Source organism: Ornithodoros turicata, chromosome 6, assembly GCF_037126465.1.
Source record: "Ornithodoros turicata isolate Travis chromosome 6, ASM3712646v1, whole genome shotgun sequence".
Lineage (NCBI taxonomy): Eukaryota > Metazoa > Arthropoda > Arachnida > Ixodida > Argasidae > Ornithodoros > Ornithodoros turicata.
This window is the reverse complement of record NC_088206.1, coordinates 42,281,509-42,300,034: the sequence shown is the minus strand read 5'-3', so window position 1 is coordinate 42,300,034 and position 18,526 is coordinate 42,281,509. Positions and strand designations below refer to the sequence as shown.

The 18,526-nt window shown below is 44.2% G+C and overlaps 1 protein-coding gene across 2 annotated transcripts in view; it reads left to right on the top strand.

Moving 5' to 3' along the window:
- Window positions 1-9,567, top strand: part of LOC135397921 (uncharacterized) — a 124,480-nt gene extending 114,913 nt beyond the window's left edge. The window contains exons 3-4 of one of the 2 annotated variants that reach the window (XM_064629416.1): window positions 4,501-4,697; window positions 9,237-9,567. In XM_064629416.1, the coding sequence (XP_064485486.1) occupies window positions 4,501-4,697; window positions 9,237-9,441 (402 nt within the window). In that variant the 3' untranslated portion in view covers window positions 9,442-9,567. Of the gene's footprint in view, window positions 1-4,500; window positions 4,698-6,611; window positions 7,834-9,236 lie in introns of those variants that run through there. The other variant, XM_064629417.1, reaches the window with a different exon arrangement.
- The last annotated feature ends 8,959 nt before the right edge of the window (window positions 9,568-18,526 follow it).

Genomic DNA, 18,526 nt, shown 5'->3' with positions numbered 1-18,526 from the left:
GCCGACTCTTTGATAATGCTGCTTGTTGTTGTTGCGTGGCACCCGATCAAGATCTTAGCCGTCCCAGACTTTGTTCTGATTGAGAAAAGCATTCACAGGATGTTTCGTTTTCCTTTGTTTTCCAGATTGCTTTTTGAAACTACAGACGGCCAAAGCTTGAAAATTAGAGGGCGCTTGGTGGGAATTTCAAACCGAAACCAAAACTAAACATGGTCAGAAACCAACCTAGCTGGCGCTCTAGCGCGGCAACCAACCTAGGTGGCGGGCCCCGACGTCCATTTGTTTTTTCAAACCGAAACTGAAACTACAGACGGTCAAAGCTTGAAAACTAGAGGGCGCTTGGTGGGAATTTCAAACCGAAACCAAAACTACACATGGTCGGAAACCTACCTGGCGCTCTGACGCGGCAACCAACCTAGGTGACGGACTGATCGGGACGTCAACCCGATCGGAAAATGCTATTAAATGTCATCGGATGTTATTGCGTGTTATTAAATGTCATTTGCGCGTTATTACATGTCATTTGCGTGTTATTACATGCCATTGCTTGTTATTAACCGTCATTGCGTGTTATTAACCGTCATTGCGTGTTATTAAGTGTCATTAAATGTGCATCCAGCTGCCTATCAAACACTATCGACAGGTGAGTTCCCATTGTTTACCTGAGTTAACCGTTACCTTATCCTGGCGGCGCATGTTATTGAAACCTGGGAACCCATTGTTCACACTATCGATACATGATTTCCATTGTTTTCTGAGCTATCTTATCGTGCGTGTGCGTGTCGCATGTAACCTGAGCGCCCCATTGTTACCAAGTGCTATATCTATCGGTAGCGCCATCTGTTGAACGGCGGTAAATTTGCTGGAAGTGCTGCCATCTCTAGATGAACGAACTCAACTCCCCATGACGCCACCTGGCGTAAAAGAAATCAAACGACGTCTCCACCCCACACAATTCTATCCTGATTAGCGACGCAAGTAAACATGTAGAGCCCATGGTCCAGTGGCTTGAGTTGGTCGTCTGACAACCTAAAAGACCCAAGTTCGATTCCTAGTTTGTTTCACCATGACGTCATTATTGTTTAATCTTATCATTGATATCATATCACTAAGAATAACTATGTGATGTCACTGATAGTTAATTGGTGGATACACAATCTTATCCACTGACCTCACTGATATGAGGGCGGAGCGGCTGCGGCCTGGAGTGACGTCATACGTCCTTGATGACGTCATTTCCTGGTTGACGTCATTTCCTGGCTGTAGAGTTAATCAGTAGTACTACTAGTAGTAAAAAAGTAACTAGTAGTAGTAACTAGTAGTAAACTAGTAGTAAAAAATGAAAAAGTTTGAAGGCGAAAGAGAGAACAGTTCCAACTGGTTAGTAACACAGAGGCAGGAATTTTTTGAAATTTGAAAAGGCAGACAGGCAACCGGGAGGCTATATGCCTTCCGGTATCGAGGAGGTTTCTTCCACTGTATGGCGCTACCTTTTTGGTCAGTATAGGTAAAAACTCTTTAGTACGTCATCAAATATGCCTCCTCCAACCTGATAAAGTTCAGGAGCAGACTGGTGGTAGATGCTCTCGCTTGCCTCCACCAAAATGTGCTACGCAACATGGCGAGTTTGTTGTATACATTTACGAAGATGGATACTTAACCTGACAGGTCCAGTGCCGGAAATGTATGGAATGAAATCACCTATCTCATTTGCCAACTCGATTGTGAATTGTTGTCAATTCCTTCGCAGATACATATTTATAGTAAAGGTTTGTGAACGAATAAGATTTGGTTTGATTTGATTTGGGTTTTTCTGGCGCATTAGCTACTAAGGCCATAATGCGCCAAATAGTGCTGTAAGTTTTACCTAGGTAAAATTTGCGTGTTTACTAAAACAATGCTAAGTGCTGGGTTAGTAATTCAAATCACAGATCCTTTAAACACCCGGTATCTCTAAAAACATACGTATACCTTTTCAAAGAGTAGAAAACTTCCATCGCCCAGCAAAAGCGTTGGGTGCAGTGGTAAGAAGTTTCTATAGAATAAAACAAAATGGCGTTCACAAAGATGTGAATGAATAAGACATCACATCGTTCCTACCCTGAACTCTGATTGGTATCGATCGAAGAGGTGGAGTTCTGACGTCACCCACAAATTCGTTCTCGATGACATCGCAGCATGTGAAATGCATGCTGCATGTTCCGAGCAGGGAATAGAAACACATCTCGTTCGGCGACTGCATCGCTTGAGAAAGGTGTTCTCTTTCCAAACCATACTAAAAGAAACACGTCTAACGAAGGGACGAAGACAGGATCGCACACACAGAGCGCATTCCAAAGCCCAACATCAATGCCAAATAAGGATGAAAGGTCACATAGCTGTCGTTCATGCATTCCAGCTGACAAATTCCATTGTGTGGGTTATAGATGAGGTGACGAGCACCTTGCGCCAGATGAAGCCATGCTCGATAGGCATGGTTAATGGCATCAACAAGGTCCTTCCCCGATTCGTAGTAGCCTTCTGGAACTTCATACTTTACTGTTCGTGAATTATAGGTAACTATGTTAACCTTTCTTCCGTATCCACCTGGTATTTTAGCATCTTCACGGGTGAACCTCTGTCCAACTCTCCACAGTCGATTATCTTTTCAACTATACCAAGCTTAGTGGAAGAGTTGCACCGATTTGCAATCCATAGTTCAGAGGAAGTTGTATCTCATAATGACCGCTACCTCGTATTATTATTGCCTTGTACTGCAAATACTTCACTAACAATTGTCTCAGGGGCAAGAGCATGTTTTCACTAGCGTTGAACTTGACCTGCTCTGATATTTCAACCGTAGCACCAAAGAGAGTCGTTTGCGATATACTATTGGCTGTGCCGGTGACATTTTTAATCGCAAAAGGAATGTTGATTTATGTCAGAGCAGCCTCTCACTTACTCTTAAACTTCTTTGGATGGGCATTGACGTTGCCACAGCGAGAATAGCATGCTGTGGTTTCAAACCTAAAGCAAAGCCACAGATGACCAAAGCTTGTCTGGCTTGAAACTAGACGGCGGTGGCAACCACGCTTGGCAACCATTCAAAACCTAAGTGGCGGGCGAGGTTTTGGCGCGGATCCAGCGTTTGCGTCGAGCGGCGCGGCAATTTTAAACTGGTGATGCTGGTGATCGCCTGCTGTGACGTCAGTTGATCGATTTTTTAATTACAAATCTTATTAAATATCATTGCATGTTATTAAATGTTTTGGATGTTAATAAATGTCATTGCATGTTGTTAAATATTATTCAAATTTCTATTAAATGTCCCTCCCGGTAGCTATCGAACCCTATCGACACAATTCCCATTGTTACCTGGGTTATCCGATATATTATCGTGGCGGCGCATGTTATTGAAATCTGAGAGCCTATTGTTATCTACTCTCATATATAATAGTACTCAACTCTCTTTTGAGACATGTGGGGTGTCCTCCATGCGGACTTCTTGGAGCAAGGGTCAGGATTAATGCCCAGTAATACTCCATGTTGGTAAAGGATGGCGCGCGAAACGCAATTCTCATGAAATGGCCAGGGATATTGTTGGAAGAGTTATTCTTCTTCATGACAATACCCGGCTTCACTCGGCGAATTTGACGGTAGCAACCCTGACCGAAATGCGCTGGGGGGTTTCGCCTCATGCCCCATACGACCCAAATTTTGCCCTAAGAGATAACCATTTGTTTGGGCTCCTTAAAGAGCGCCTTGGAACAAAGAAAATCCACACAGATGAAGCCCTCCAGAACGATGTTCTGCAGTGCTACGACAGCAGTCCACTTTTTTTGCACGCCAAAGATTTGCCACAGCGATGGCAGTGTCTAGATGTGCACGGTGAATAGTTTGAAAAACTTACGTTGTTTAGTGCTTCCCAGATTTCCCAGTGTATTTAAGTAAATAAAGGACTCGGTCAACCTTGAATGATCTTTATACTAGCCGATAAAATCATTCAAAATCGATTAATAATACTGCGCATTGAATCCACATACGAGCTACCGTTGCACATTGACGAATGTACACATTTTTTCTCCAAACCTTTTCTGAAATTACGGAGCAAACTGCAGTGTCTTTCTGCGTGATCACTATACTTTAGTACTTGGAATTCGTTGCCATCTAACCTCTGTAACATATTACCTCCTTTTTCCACGAAAACTGCTTGTCTTCATGATTGATAACTTCGATGCCCTACCATATATTGTAATAACTGTATTTTTATCTGCTGTGTTGTGCGTCTCATCCTGATGTTTACTTCATTTGATTGAAGAATTGCTCAATGTCTTCTGTTGATAACAACATCAGGTCCCGAAGCTGGCTCTTTACTGTGAGATGTCTTTCTGTGTGTTTTATCTAAGTGCGTTATTTTGGGATTATTACACAAATGTCGCAGTTTACGGCACTGAAATTGCCCGCCTATCTTTCGATACTATTTTCGAGATAGTAATAGTTAATAGTAATATTTATTTGCAGATACTCCAAGCTGTGCGTCCCACGGTACACAAAATCCGCAAACGGTTTGACGAAGTACGCCAGCTAGAGTCAGAACTGACAAGCACGAAGAACAGTTTGATTTCGCTGATTGACCGAACAATCGACTTTCCAGAACGTGTGAGGGTCGGTCAGCAATACACTCATCTTGAGCATTCACTCGACGAAACTCACAAAACGTAAGTGTGACAGTATAGAAGGTGTCCGCGCTAACTGCGGATATATATTTTTTTTTCATGTATTGAAATGTTTGTTTCAATGACATGCTTGTTTCATACCAACGACAATATGTTATAAGTTGGCCGTCTTATGGCCGCACTAGCGACCTCGTGGAGCGTTGTCCTTTTGACTCACTCAATTTTAACTCACACAATAGTTTCGCGGCAGTGACGTCTGTAGCCTTTGGTGCGCTGACAACATTGCAGTTCTCTAAATAAGGATCAAGCCAATAAAGAGCCAAAGAAGGTCAGTTTCGATGTCATTTTGGTCCTCCGCCAGAAACGCGCTTTTCAGTTTCCTTACATACGAGGCAGAACAAGAGTTACACATACTTACATACACATAAGAGTTACTTACATACGAGGCAAGAGTTCCTCACATTTAAAGGGACGCCTTCGTCCCCCATCGATTCCGAAACGATGGCGGCATTTTATTCCAATGGTTGGTCTCTGACCATGCTACCGAAAACACCGTGCGATTTTCTAGCGTAGTGTTTTTGTTTTGCAATTTGATCAAATACACCGCAAGAGCAGACGCGGGAGTTGAGAGTACGGCGCAAGTCCCTCACTGGAAGAACGATAAACTACTTGCACGCCTTCGTCAAAGGTGAGCCGACGGAGCCGACCAAGCGACGGTCGTTTTGTAGTCGCGGAGCAGACGATCTCGGAAACAATCGTCTGCCATGCCATTCTTCTGCTTCGCGTATAAAAGTACAAATTACTATGATATTTTTCCCTCTGGCACTCCCGGCTGCAGAGTCGATGCTAACCTGTTAAAACTCGTTTATTTAATTTCTATGAACTTGCCAGGTGAGAAAATTCATCAAAGAAACGGTCGAACAATGTCAAACATTGCCGTGCTTATTTATTGCACACATATCCGGATGCGGGTGTCACTTTGAAGTGCCACGCCACCACAACATCACCACAAAGGTTACGTTATATCTATAACCTTTCAGCTGGAGGAATATGTGTACGAAATATCTCCCTCCAAAACTGTGCTGATTTTATGCAAACGAATTTATTACGAAGCGATCATGCCGCATCTGTGAAGCGATAGGCCACTGAAGGCAACGCTGAGTTGACATCACTCTGCACATTTTCCCATCCTTGCTTCTATTTTGGAAGAAAACAACCTCTTTCTAAAGCGTACTCGTTCCTATCCCGTCTGAATTGACACCAGAATGGTCGGTTCAATTATGTTGCATGAGTGGTTGCGGAAAGAGACCTCGCTACACGACAGAAACGGCAACTATACGTGCGGTGTCGTTTTGGTTTTGGCTTTGTTGAAACGCAACGAGAATGCAGCTTTCGAAGGAGACGATGCCGTGGTCACGACGCGGGCGACGTATGGCTCGCCCAAAATGCACGCGAAGGCTGTATTCGGTAACGAGGGGGTGGCTCGCGTTCGGTATGAGGTTCACCTATTTTTTATTTTTATTTTTTATAATCATTTCAAAGTCTTCCTTTACGGGCAGGAGAGGAAGCGAGCTCCTGGCGGTGCGACAAAAATGACCTCCAAATCTGACTTTTTTCAGGCTATATTGGCTTGATCTTTTTCTGATAATGGCAACAACATCAGCGCACCAAGGGCAACGGACGTCGCGAATACACTGAGACACCATCTTTCATCATTTAGAAAGTTCATAAATGAAAAATATTGAAGACAGGTCCCCAGAATGTTGCTAGCGCGACTTTATGAAGGCCCATGTAGCCTCTTCTTGTAATCAGATAATGAGTTTCCACATATTATAAAATTCTGTCATAGTTAGTACCGTAGATGGCTGTTGACAATGGTGAGTATCAACTGGGGAACTATTCTTGTTAAGTAATGAACGTGCATTTCCCTCACTTCACGCCCCACGCCACTTTCAGGGTGGAACATTTCGCTCGGCCCTCGTTTCTAGGAGCGACAACGTAAACATCCGTTTTCCGTGCTTCTTCCATTGCTACTGGTCGGCAATTGAACAGACGAAGCGGCGGCAACCTGCTACATGACAGTGGCCGAAACTATGAAGCCGCTGTGATTATTCTGTTCTACTGAAGCTTATCCTTGGAGTTTGCCCGATGTCAGTAGCAGAGGTGGGGAAATTACTTGTATTTTGTAATGCATTACCATTACTCATTACTTTTCGAAGTTAGTAATGCATTAGTAATGCCATTACGTTAACGAAGTAATGGCATTACTCTGGCATTACATTAACGTTTTAAGGCATAAGCCTCAAACGTGCCATGCATAAGTTTCCGTCCTTTATTTTTGTTTGTTTGTTTTTGTTATAGGCAATAGCCACCGGGGTATCCCACAAATCGGAGGCACTAATTCCCTGCAGAAACGAGGCTGATAGGCAAAAACTATAGATAAGATTTATTGCAGCGTAGTAGCAGTTGATGCTCAAAGTTGATGTCATCCGCTAGCCTTGCCCGCTTCGGCGACAGGACGTCTTTTACCATACTTTACACTCGTTCAGCGGAACTGGATGACGGAATTTTCATGTTGTATTGCACAAACTAGCTCGATATACGCACTAAATTCGTCCCACGAATGGGACAGGTCTTCACCCGCCGGCTCCATGATGCCTTTCACTATGCCCCCCCCCCCCCAGCTCTACAACCAATTATATGTCCTGGCAGAAAAACGACCTCTGACAGCACAAGAGACACTAACACGGTACCATACCAAAACATAGAATCACTAGTGGACTTGTCACTTGTTACCATAATAGAGGCTATGTTTATGTTTCGTTGATTCTCCTTTACCCTAAATGCGTACAGCAGAAAATCGGTCATACAATCATGTGGACACTTGTGACACACACCGCCGACTGTTGAACTCTGAATTTGATTGTCGAATTCCTCAGGCTGGGCCGTTCTCTTTTGTTGCCCTGAGCACATTGTTAAAGCTGGGTTGAAAAAAACCTGGATGTTTCCGAAAGTAATGAGTAGTGTAACCTTGCATTACTCAGTCGAAATGTAATGCATTACCCTTACTCATTACTTTCTGGCAAAATGTCATTCCTTACCGTTACTCATTACTTTGTAATGCATTACTCCCCACCTCTGGTCAGCAGTTAGGAAAATAAAGTACTCTTTGCGTTCAGTAGTATCATTACAACATAAGAAAAGTATGGTCTCATAAATATTAGCTGTCTATTACGGAACGAAACAATTATCAACATCCACCACTCTGTTTGCACTTCAGTTACATTTCATGAATGGTTACATGAATGGTATCTTTTTAACGAGAAAAGTAAGGCAGCGTTGAAGCGCAATTATATTAAAGTAATTGACAAGATCGCGTTGCCGTTCAGTGTTATAAAGTTTTATGTTCATTTTGAGGTTCTGCTACACGTCTGCACGTTGTGAGCATGAAAACATGGAAACGTCAATTAATTATCCGCTGAAATAACGATATTTCAGAAACCATTCTTGTTAGTTGTGCGCCTCAAATATTGATTTAAATTTGAGGACTGAAGCACCAGCTAGTAAACGTCTGCAGTACTAGTATTTCCTTCCTGTTATTTCTACAATCTTGCTCTGCTTGTACAGCTTTCGTAAGGCATTTGTATCAGCACGTTACACATATAACTAAATAGTAAGAATTTAAAGGTTCTGCATGCTTTTAATTATAAGATGCACGTTTCCGGTTCCAAACGGGTGACAATGGGCCTGTTGCACTAAAGTTTCCACCGACGACAGCAGCGCAAACTCCCTCCTTGTGTGCAGAGCACCCTTACTAGACGGTCGTGTCCGGTGGGTTCCCTGCCTTACCGCTGTACGTAGGAACGTCATATCTTTTGTGGAAATCATTGCGTCATGATGTTGCGGAGCCGCAATGTAGACTGCACATGGCTGGGTACGAACAAACCTCCAGCTACACGACCCCACAATTGGCACTACAAAGTACGGTTCGGATCGCCCCCAAATATCGTGCAACAAGCCTACATGACACTAATACATCCATTTGGGCCTGTTGATACAATTCCTTAGCGATCAAAGCGCTAAAAGAGACTAAGATTGTTGATTGCTTGGCAAAGCAACCAACAATTCAACAATCAATAAATTTAACCCCTTAAATTGTTGAAAGTGAGTGCTCTGTGTTGCGTCGTCTGTGTTCCTCTCTTTTAGCGACTTTATCGTCAAGGCCCATAGGGCGTTCTCGTGAGGCGGTAGGCCTGCTTAAACAACAATACAATTGCCCGCTTAAATATTCGAGCATTGGTTGCGTGCGTGTGACGTTTCCTCGCGTCTTCTTCATTTGGCGATCAGTGATAGCTTGCAGAAAAAGTAACGCACGCGTTACTTTGACGAGAATAGGGCCCCTGGGGGAATCATCCGTAAACTGTATGGCTTCTGTTCAGTTTCCGTTCCCTCCTCCGTATTACGCGAGCCCGACACTGTATAATCCTCTGCATGGAATCATACCGGGTAACAGCTGTGAACCCTTCGTATCCAAGTCTTGTACGCTACTGCACCCTAATGTGGATTTCGTTTTACTTTCAGGCTGTTATCCTTGACTTTAGAGCTCCAGCAAATCACGACTGACATTGCTAATGCTGATATTGAAAGGCCTAGAGAAGCAAGAAATATCGTGGACAAGTTTTCCAAAAAAGTGCAGTACAATACAGGAGGGGTACTTTCTGCTGGCTTTTCCGCGATTGCACGCGCAAATGAAACTATAAGAAGAATAGAAAGAAGGGAACGTTAATTTCGGAACGGTATGTTGGACGTCTGAGGAATCGCATGACACATTTTGAATCGGTATATGATATTGGTTTCAAATATGTGTGGTTTGAGTGCGAGGCATTAAACATTCGATGCACATGCTTGGAAATACTTAGTGCTGTCCTCTAAGATAAAGACCTGGTGCTGGGTGATGCTGCACAAGTTGTGCATCTTGAATATTCAAAGAAAAAAAGTAACTGTACTGTTTGGCACTGTGCCAAACGCGTATGAAATATAAAATGGGTTAGCATTGCGGCATAGGAAGGACTGTTGCAGGCTGTGACCGCACAAGATTTGCGTGCGGTGCAATAGCAAATCCGACCATATGTTGTCATGGGCCTTGTGCAGAAACTGGTGTTGTCTCTAAACGCGTTTACTTCCTGTCATGGTCACTGGACTCTTTCATGCGCGTTTCTAAGCATCTGACTGTGAGAGTAATGGCGGCGCAGTTTGCTGCACGCAGTTTCCTTGGATTCTCAGCCGCACGCTGGTTACTTTCCGGATCGTTGGCCAACGCGTCTCCACCTCCCACAGTAATGGCGGCACATGTGTTATCTGTATAGCTGTGCGAATACTCCGCAGAATGCTGCCAACGCTGTAATTTCGCGGCGTCTGTGCAGTAGGACGACGTGGACGACAACACGCGAGGTGTACTGTGCAGGCATAGCCAGCGCGCTCGCCGGAACGTGTCTTCTGGGCCGAGGCGGCACGATGTCCCAGTAGGAGAGGGCGCGTCGCTAAAGTGAGCGGGTCCTTCTCCGCCTCAGGTACGAAGTAAGAAGGATGGGGAGCAAAACTTCACCATCTCCCGCGACCAGTGCAGTACAAAGGGTTAAACATATTCCAAAGGCAGGGAACACCGTCCTTTGCCGGAGTTGCCTTGGCCCAGCTCGTCCCGGAAGGCCGGGAAAAGGCACACCACCACTACAACGATAAAAAAAAAAAAATATCGATCCATTGGTGGATCCGAGGGAAATCCGTGAGCATTAAAACTTGAAAACCATTTTGGAACTCCCCTTCAAAACGCTACGGAACCCGTCACACGACCCTACACAACGCTAACGCAAGGCAGCATCCGCAGGCAAACGAGCCTTTCGGGCTTGCTCCATCTTCTTTGTATGAGTTAAGATATACCAGCCATGCTTGCTCAGAGACTTGCTCCTATTCAGCTTGGCGGCGCCGTCTCGCAGCCTCAGCCTTCTTTTGTCGCCGGTCCCCCCGCAGCTTTCATAGTCTATGGCGAGCCCACGCACACACATCTGAAACTGTCGACCACCACAGCTGCACCTGCCACGCCGCCACCGCGTCGGGATATCTACGTGCCCTCTGGTCCTCTCCCCTCTGAGCGCCTCTCTCCACTTCCGTGGCTACAGACACAACATGCCAACATGCCGCGATTCTTACCTAGCGAGGACTCTAATGCTAACGCATTAAAAACAGCATAAAACTTCACATTTGAGAACCAGTGCTGGTTCCATCAACAGAAAGAAGTAACAAGGCTGGCCCACCTATTTGCCCAGTGCAAAACCAGCGAAAGCCGCTGGCTTTGCACTGGGCTTTCAGTGGCGAGTTTCTCACCCTGACGGAAGGACATCACGTTCCACGTGACCTTCTGACACTACCCGCTCAAACTTTGCCCACCTGCGCACTGCTGAAGAGGCCCAAGAAGGCCGAAACAGCTGTCCAGTGCTGACGTGGTGACGTTTGGGACGTGTAAACACTATTTATCTATTACTGGTATATGCAGATTTTTTGTTTTTTGTTGCGTGAGAGTACCTGTAAGTTCGATTTCGTAGCGAGATCAAAATTTAACATGCAACGAAATTATGCCGAATTTCATGACGCGATAACTGGATGAATAATAAACATATGGCAACTAAGTGGCCAAATCCAAATATTACACGAGTAAAATTCTAGCTAACAATGCTGTTGCGGCTGCTGACGCAATCTGTGGGTGTGGCGGGCGCCTGCCAGAGAGACCAGGAAGCCAGGTGAGCCAGGACTCCGATCGAGGTGTCGTTGGAAAACACTTGAGAGGTTCTACTTGAACGTTAAGCGATACCAGCTTCAACAACAATAACCAAAATTCTGTAAATCTGCACGCACAGGGAGCATCCATGATATGATTCCAAATTTATCGCAGGCGTTCAAAAATCACAACGTCCTATGAACACCTCTGGAACGACTTATGTTTTATCAGTGAATTCTGCATTACAACAGTGAATGGCTATCAGTCTGTTGCGTGGCATCACCTATGCCCTATCATGGACAATCGTGTGCATGATAGCCTTCATAGGTCACTCGACAAAAAAGTTTAACGGAACGGATTCGACAAAGAATTGGACAACACTGTGTCTGTGAAATGAAATTTTAGTACAAAATACATCTTTCAGAACAGAAATTTCTCTCCAGATACCGTTTCATGTATTCTATCTTGAAAACAAAAGGGTACTTTCCCAGCAAACCACCAATGCCCCCAAAATGTGAGAGGGAGAGAGAGATACATGATGACGATGATATAGGGATGCCTTCCGCTCACTGAGCAGAATGCTACCCCATTGCTATTGGGGAAAAATGAGAGGATGGTGATGAGGATGATGCTGACGACGCTGACGGGGTCTTAGAGGGAGTCGATCAGGCCGGTAGTTTCCAGGAATTTGATGCAGGGTCGCAAGACGGACATCTGCTTTCGTGTGTCCCATGGTCCCAAAATAAGTCTGAGGTCAAGGGGTCGGCTGTCAATCCGCGCAAAGTCGTTTGCCAACAAGTGAGGCTCCCTCCTATAAGTGGCACATGCGACCATCACATGGTCCGCGGTCGCTGGCACACCACACACCGGGCACAAGGGGCTACTGGCACACCCTATCTGGTAACGGTAGTACGGAGTAAAGGCAACATTCAGCCCTAAGCGATGTAGGAGGGACTTAATGACGCGCGGTAAAGATGTCGGTAAGCGACACGAGAATGTTGGGTCCACAATTCCCAGTATAGTGCTGACAGGGATATCGCGACGCCATTGTTCGACGGATGAGGAGGCAGCCCAGTCACGAAGAAGGAACCGTCTGTCCCCCCTTGGGAGTACAATCAGGGCGCACTTGCCCTGGTGGTGAGCGGCCGCTGCCGCAGCGTCGGCAACGTGGTTGCCAGAGATTCCGCAATGACCCGGAATCCATGGAAAAGCGATGGTGTGGTAGTGGGCAGTTATGCACTTCAGTAGGCGTAGAATATTTATCACAAGTGTTGCCATTGAGCCGCGGAGACCTGAGGTTCGTGGCTGCCTGTAGAACGCCGCCCTGTCAGTCTTCGTTGTCTTGCACTGTGCATTGTAGGAGCTGTGTGGTGTGCCGTTCTCCTGTCCTTGTGTTTTGCTCCTAGTTCCATATCCTTGCATTGTGGTCATGTTTAGTCCAAACGAATATACTCCTCACCACCTTGCATAGTAATGAAAAGTTCAGCTTCAACCACAACAGACAAGAAAACACAGAACAAATCTACATATAACAAGAAAGCAATAAATATATACCAAATGCATACAAAAAATAATTCTAGTATTCCGCGAATGGTGGCTCCAAAGGCAAAATTGCGGCCGGGAGTGGGGGAAAGTCTATGTATTTTGCCAGGGAAAGTTAACCAGAAACGGCTTGCTGTTCCCTGTTTCCGAGGTACATATAACCTTACCTTTATTCTTGCCTGTGGTTTTCATTGTGTCATGTGGTTGCAGTTGTATGCACTTGTGATGTTCTGACTCGTCAAGCAAGGGCCATGAGACAGGCTGCACCAAAGGCGGTTCAATCGTAGACCAATTCTTAAAGCTTACGTTTGTCCCATTGCAGTCGCATCTTTTTTATTACTTACGACGCTCCTTAGGTACTGACTGGGGAAGGCACCGCACCACGGTGTGAAATCAGGCCCTGCAGATGCAAACGGTCGACCAGCGGCATGGACGAGTGGGTTAAGGATATATATACGTGAGCACCATCATTGCGACACTATCAATTCCCCACAGCCAATATTATCATATAGTGGGGTTTTAATTTCAATTAAGTGACAAGTTCTGAGAGGTGTAAGTGTTTATTGTGCACAACAGAGACCCTGGAAGACGATGGGCCACATAGAGTGACGATATGAACACAAGAGGAATTAAAATCTATATCAAAGGACACCACATTTAGTTAAAGATGATGTTCTTAATCAATACAATTATAATCAAAATTACAAGTTTTAGTACAAAAAGTCTGATATTCCTATAAATGCTCACTATTATTGTGACAACTTCCAATATTACCGTGTAGTGGGGACTTTCTTATTAAGTGTTGTAATGAATTTTGAGCACAGCAGGGAAGTTCAGTTGCATATGTTTTGTTCTAACATGACACAACTTTTGATTAATTAGTTACTTATTAAATAAACAGTGCAGACTTCAGGCAATAATTAGAATCAGAAACAACAGAACACAAACAATAGCCAGCACTAATAGAGAGCCAAACCGGCGCATCCCCCAACACGGAAACAACAGATACATGTAGGGAAATAATAGCAAACCAATATATCAAAACAAGAAACATTACAAATGTAATAATTCAAACTTACTGGCACAAACTTTAGGCCGAAGAACAGAGGAAAAGAATCAATAGCTAGCAAAAAGCTAAGAACAGACAACGATATCAGAACGAACCGGTTTCTTCAAGCGGCGTTTTCTCCAACAACAGAGGAAAATAGTCTATCATTGAAGCACTATAAAATCATCCTCGCAACCTAATCTAGTCGAACAATATGAAATACAATTTTCATTCTAACAGGCAATACAAACTTTCCTTTGTTTTATGAATCCACTGGAGGTATCGAACACACAGAAAATAGACACGGTACGATGAGAAAAACCAGGGCATCTATCTCCCGCTTTTTTCCTACTTGAGCCCGGGTGGGGGTCACTCTCTCTCTCTCTTTCACAGGCCTTGAAACAGGCATAATTTTCAAGACCGGTTGCCAGCCAAATAGATGCTAGCATTATTCAATTCTCAAGAACACAACAAGAATTCTATCAAAACAACCAGTAGCCAGCAAAAACTAAGAACAGACATCAATGTCAGAGCAAATCGATTTTAGACAAACATTTTCTAAGCAAGCGCAAAATATTATGCTAACATCAGCGAAACAATACTCAAACCAAATTAGAAACATTACAAATTTAATAATTAATAAATACAAACTGACTAGCGCAAAGGTAAGAAAATAATTCGATTCTGAAGAACAGAGGAAAGCAATCAATAGTTTGCACTAATAGAGAACAGTCAACAATATCAGATCGAACCGGTGTTCTCTAAGCGGCGTTTTCTCCAACACGTAAACAGATGCATGTCCACTGAAGCACCATAAAATCCTTTCCTGACATTTCCTTTCTTTTTTCTTAATAAACATATCTCCCCCCCCCCCCCCATTCTGACAATCTAAGCTAGGCGAACACGGGGCGATTCCATCTCAATCCAGGCAAGGCTGTCCACTTGGGATCTTCGATATTAGTCATTATTTGTTATCTGAAAGCATATCGTGTGTCCAGTCTTTGAGTCCTAGGTGCAGCTGTTGTGAAAGAAAAACATGTCAACCCGCGTGAACAACAGCGCGTGCCCAAACTGATCTGCCTGCACTTTGAGAGCACCTCAGTCACCCCGTATAGAAGCCCGACAGTCAATTTTTTCCACACATTCTATGCACAACAGACTGTTATTTTACACACAAAATTATTACAGCTTGTGCGTACTTCGTATTACAAATTATTGCAAAAATGCTATCTATTGCGATTTCTCTCAATGTTTGCAGTCGGTTTACAAATAAAGTACACACCTCGAACAAACAAATTTGACACACAAAAAAGCTTATTTCTTGTTCTTGTTAGCGATGTATTTTGTTTACTTATTAACTCTCCCGGAGAGGTGTAATATGCGATCGAATAGACCATGCTTCGGAAAAATGCACCATATTCGTAAGCCTGTGGTTCAGAAACCCCTGCTCCGATTTTGACTAAACGATCTTACTTGTGCAGTAGCACGTTACCTTTCCAATTGTACCACTTTTCTGCAGGCTAAGAATGTATAACCGCACTTACAAAATGAAAAACGACTACCAGTACCGTGGGTAATTCCGCTCCCGCTGCTGCGTAAGGTGCATCGCAAAAACACGTGGTGCGCGTTTCGCAACACGATATTTTCATTCTTCTTGGAGTGGCAAAGAAGGGACTTCTGTTATTTACAGTGTTACCGGCCTGCTTTTATACGCTAAGGAGTCGACACCGGTCATGCGAGACATACAATGACATCCAATGTCACACAAGAAAAGTGCGCCTTTATTCACCGAACGACATTTCCGTGAAAGAAACACAAGCGTATGCATACAGTACACACATGAAAATGTATATGAAATATGCGTATAAAGAAACGAGAACAGACACGCGGACGAGTGATGTCCATTGAGTTGCAGTTCGGGTGCCTACTGGCAGAAGTGGCAAACAAAGTATTTCACATTCAGTGTTGTCCATCTAAGCATGACCAGAACACACGTCAATGTGACGAAATAATGGCCACAGCTGTTTTTGCCATCAGAACTTTGGGGCCGGAATCACGGTCAAATTTCTTGCACCAGACATGCGATGAGCGAATTCCCTGAACTGCCTCTACCTTATTCCATTACTCTTCTTTGGTTTCCCGAAAATCCTTGACTTCACTGGCCGGGAGGTGCAACAGAACAGTCGAATGGCCTTTTTCTGTTAATACGCGGACGAAGACTGCGGGGCTTGAATTGCGTCAACAACTGGGCAGCGCATGTTGTGCAACGCAGCAGTGTACTTCAAAGAGCCACCAGCACCATCGCACGCGTTTTTTTCCGTGCCCAGTTGCAGAGAAGAGCCACTTCAGCAAGATTTTTTTTTAAACTCATGAAACTGAAATCAATTTTTAAAATGTGCTGCAGCACCATCGGATACGTAGATAACATGAGAGAACAGAGATAGAGCATGCTCCAGAAGCCCAGTTATTTTTTTCCAATGCAAGCAGCGCATGTGCTGTACCGTGGGTCATGTCCTCGCTCACCGTGGCGCAGCTCCTCATCGCCAACATCGTTGTAACGACGCACGTGAATATGGAAAGTTAGTCTTTTTTCCGTAGTGCCGTGCACTTCGCTAGAAAAAGTAGCCGTCCAGTTTTCTGCGAAGTCAAAATGTAGAACTCCTTGCTGCTGCGGAAAAGATTTCTGCTGCTGCCGTTGCTGCGAAAAAGATTTATCGATCCTGATGGCGTTCCTCTGGACATTGTGTATATGTGCATGATTAATGTAAAGTGCAGTCAACTTCCTTACTTCTTTTAGAAGTGTTGCCACTTTCAATGACTTCGTAATCAGATCTCCGTTGTCCCAACAACCAAATGTAACTTCGTCGTCTCGCTGGATTCGCAGCTTTTGTAAGTTAAAGGGACGGTCTCGTACAGATCGAGCGATTCCGAAACTTAGCTGAAATTATATTCAAGAGTGCTACAGAAACACAGTCGCGAAGTTTCAACCAGAACAACGAAGTGGTTTTCGAGAAATTTGAAGGAATATGCCGTGACAGCAGACGACGGAAGTCGCAGCTGGATTCAACTCCCTCTCATGCAACGTCAAATGTGACGTGGTTATGGTATTTATGGTGGCAGGTCGCCCATTGGGCGACCGATTCGCAATGCACAATACAGTCGAGGGTGTATGCGCTTTGCGCTTGGAAGTTGTCACGCGCGACGTCGTAATGTCTGATAGCAAATTTAGCGATAGTGACGGGTCCCTGTCACTAAGCGGTGAAGATGAGCTCATCGGCGCCGATCGATTGAAGAACCGGGGACGTCGATGAACCTTTAGCTACTGACCCTTTGCCACAACAACGTGGTTGGCCAGTGAAAGTAGTTAATGATCCGGAATCGATTGACGGGTAAGACTCATCCATATAAAAGCGCACTTTTTTGCGTATATATGTTCCGCCTGATCGTGACACCATTCTAAATTGTACAAACATTGCAGGTGTGTGTGTAGCCACTGCTCGCCAATACCAGCATGTGTTGTGCGCACAATCCGAAACCTGTTTCGATCCGTCACGTACACATGGTGTTGTATTCTCCTGAAAGGTGTTGTAAGGTTTGTTTTTGTTGCGCAGCTTTTTATTTGCATATAAAAATGTGTGTTTCATGGTACGTTATGCAAAATTTCAGATTTGGGCATTTCGTCATATGTATCAGAACTTGGATAGACTGCTGAAGAAAGCTGCTCTCTCTATCCATTCCCGCAAGCGGCAGGAGGTTATCAACGTGATAAGTGAAGGCTTTGCATTCATGTCATTACACCTGGAGCAAATGACAGAATCAAGGATAAGCTGATCTACGTCAACGTCTTCAATTACCCCTGGCCTATGAAAAAAAAGCCCTATTCAGGACCATCCAACATATCTGCATCAATTAAGACCATGCTTCTGCATCGAATAAGCCCTTATAATCATTGATGATTATAATATTTCATATCAAAAATACCTAGACGTGCATTACGAATGTGCAAGATGGAACAGCCGTATTTTTGCTAATGTTATGGTGGTGTGTTCATGAGCCCATACGGGCTCAGATTTTGATTGTGTCAGGGGTTGCACACTAAGATGTCCAGCACGTTGAATATAAAAGATTTGGAAATGTTTAAAAAATCTGAAAAATACCTAGACGTGCATGACAAATTTGTAAGATGGAACAGCGGTTTGCAACTTGTTTACATGTCGTCTGGCTTATTGTTGCTCATGTTACACCGGTGTGTTCATGAGCCCATACTGGCTCAGATTTTGATTGTGTCAGGGGTTGCACACTAAGATGTCAGCACGTTGAATATAAAAGATTTGGAAATGTTTAAAAAATATGAAAAATACCTAGACGTGCATGACAAATTTGTAAGATGGAACAGCGGTTTGCAACTTCTTTACATGTCGTCTGGCTTATTGTTGCTCATGTTACACCGGTGTGTTCATGAGCCCATACTGGCTCAGATTTTGATTGTGTCAGGGGTTGCACACTAAG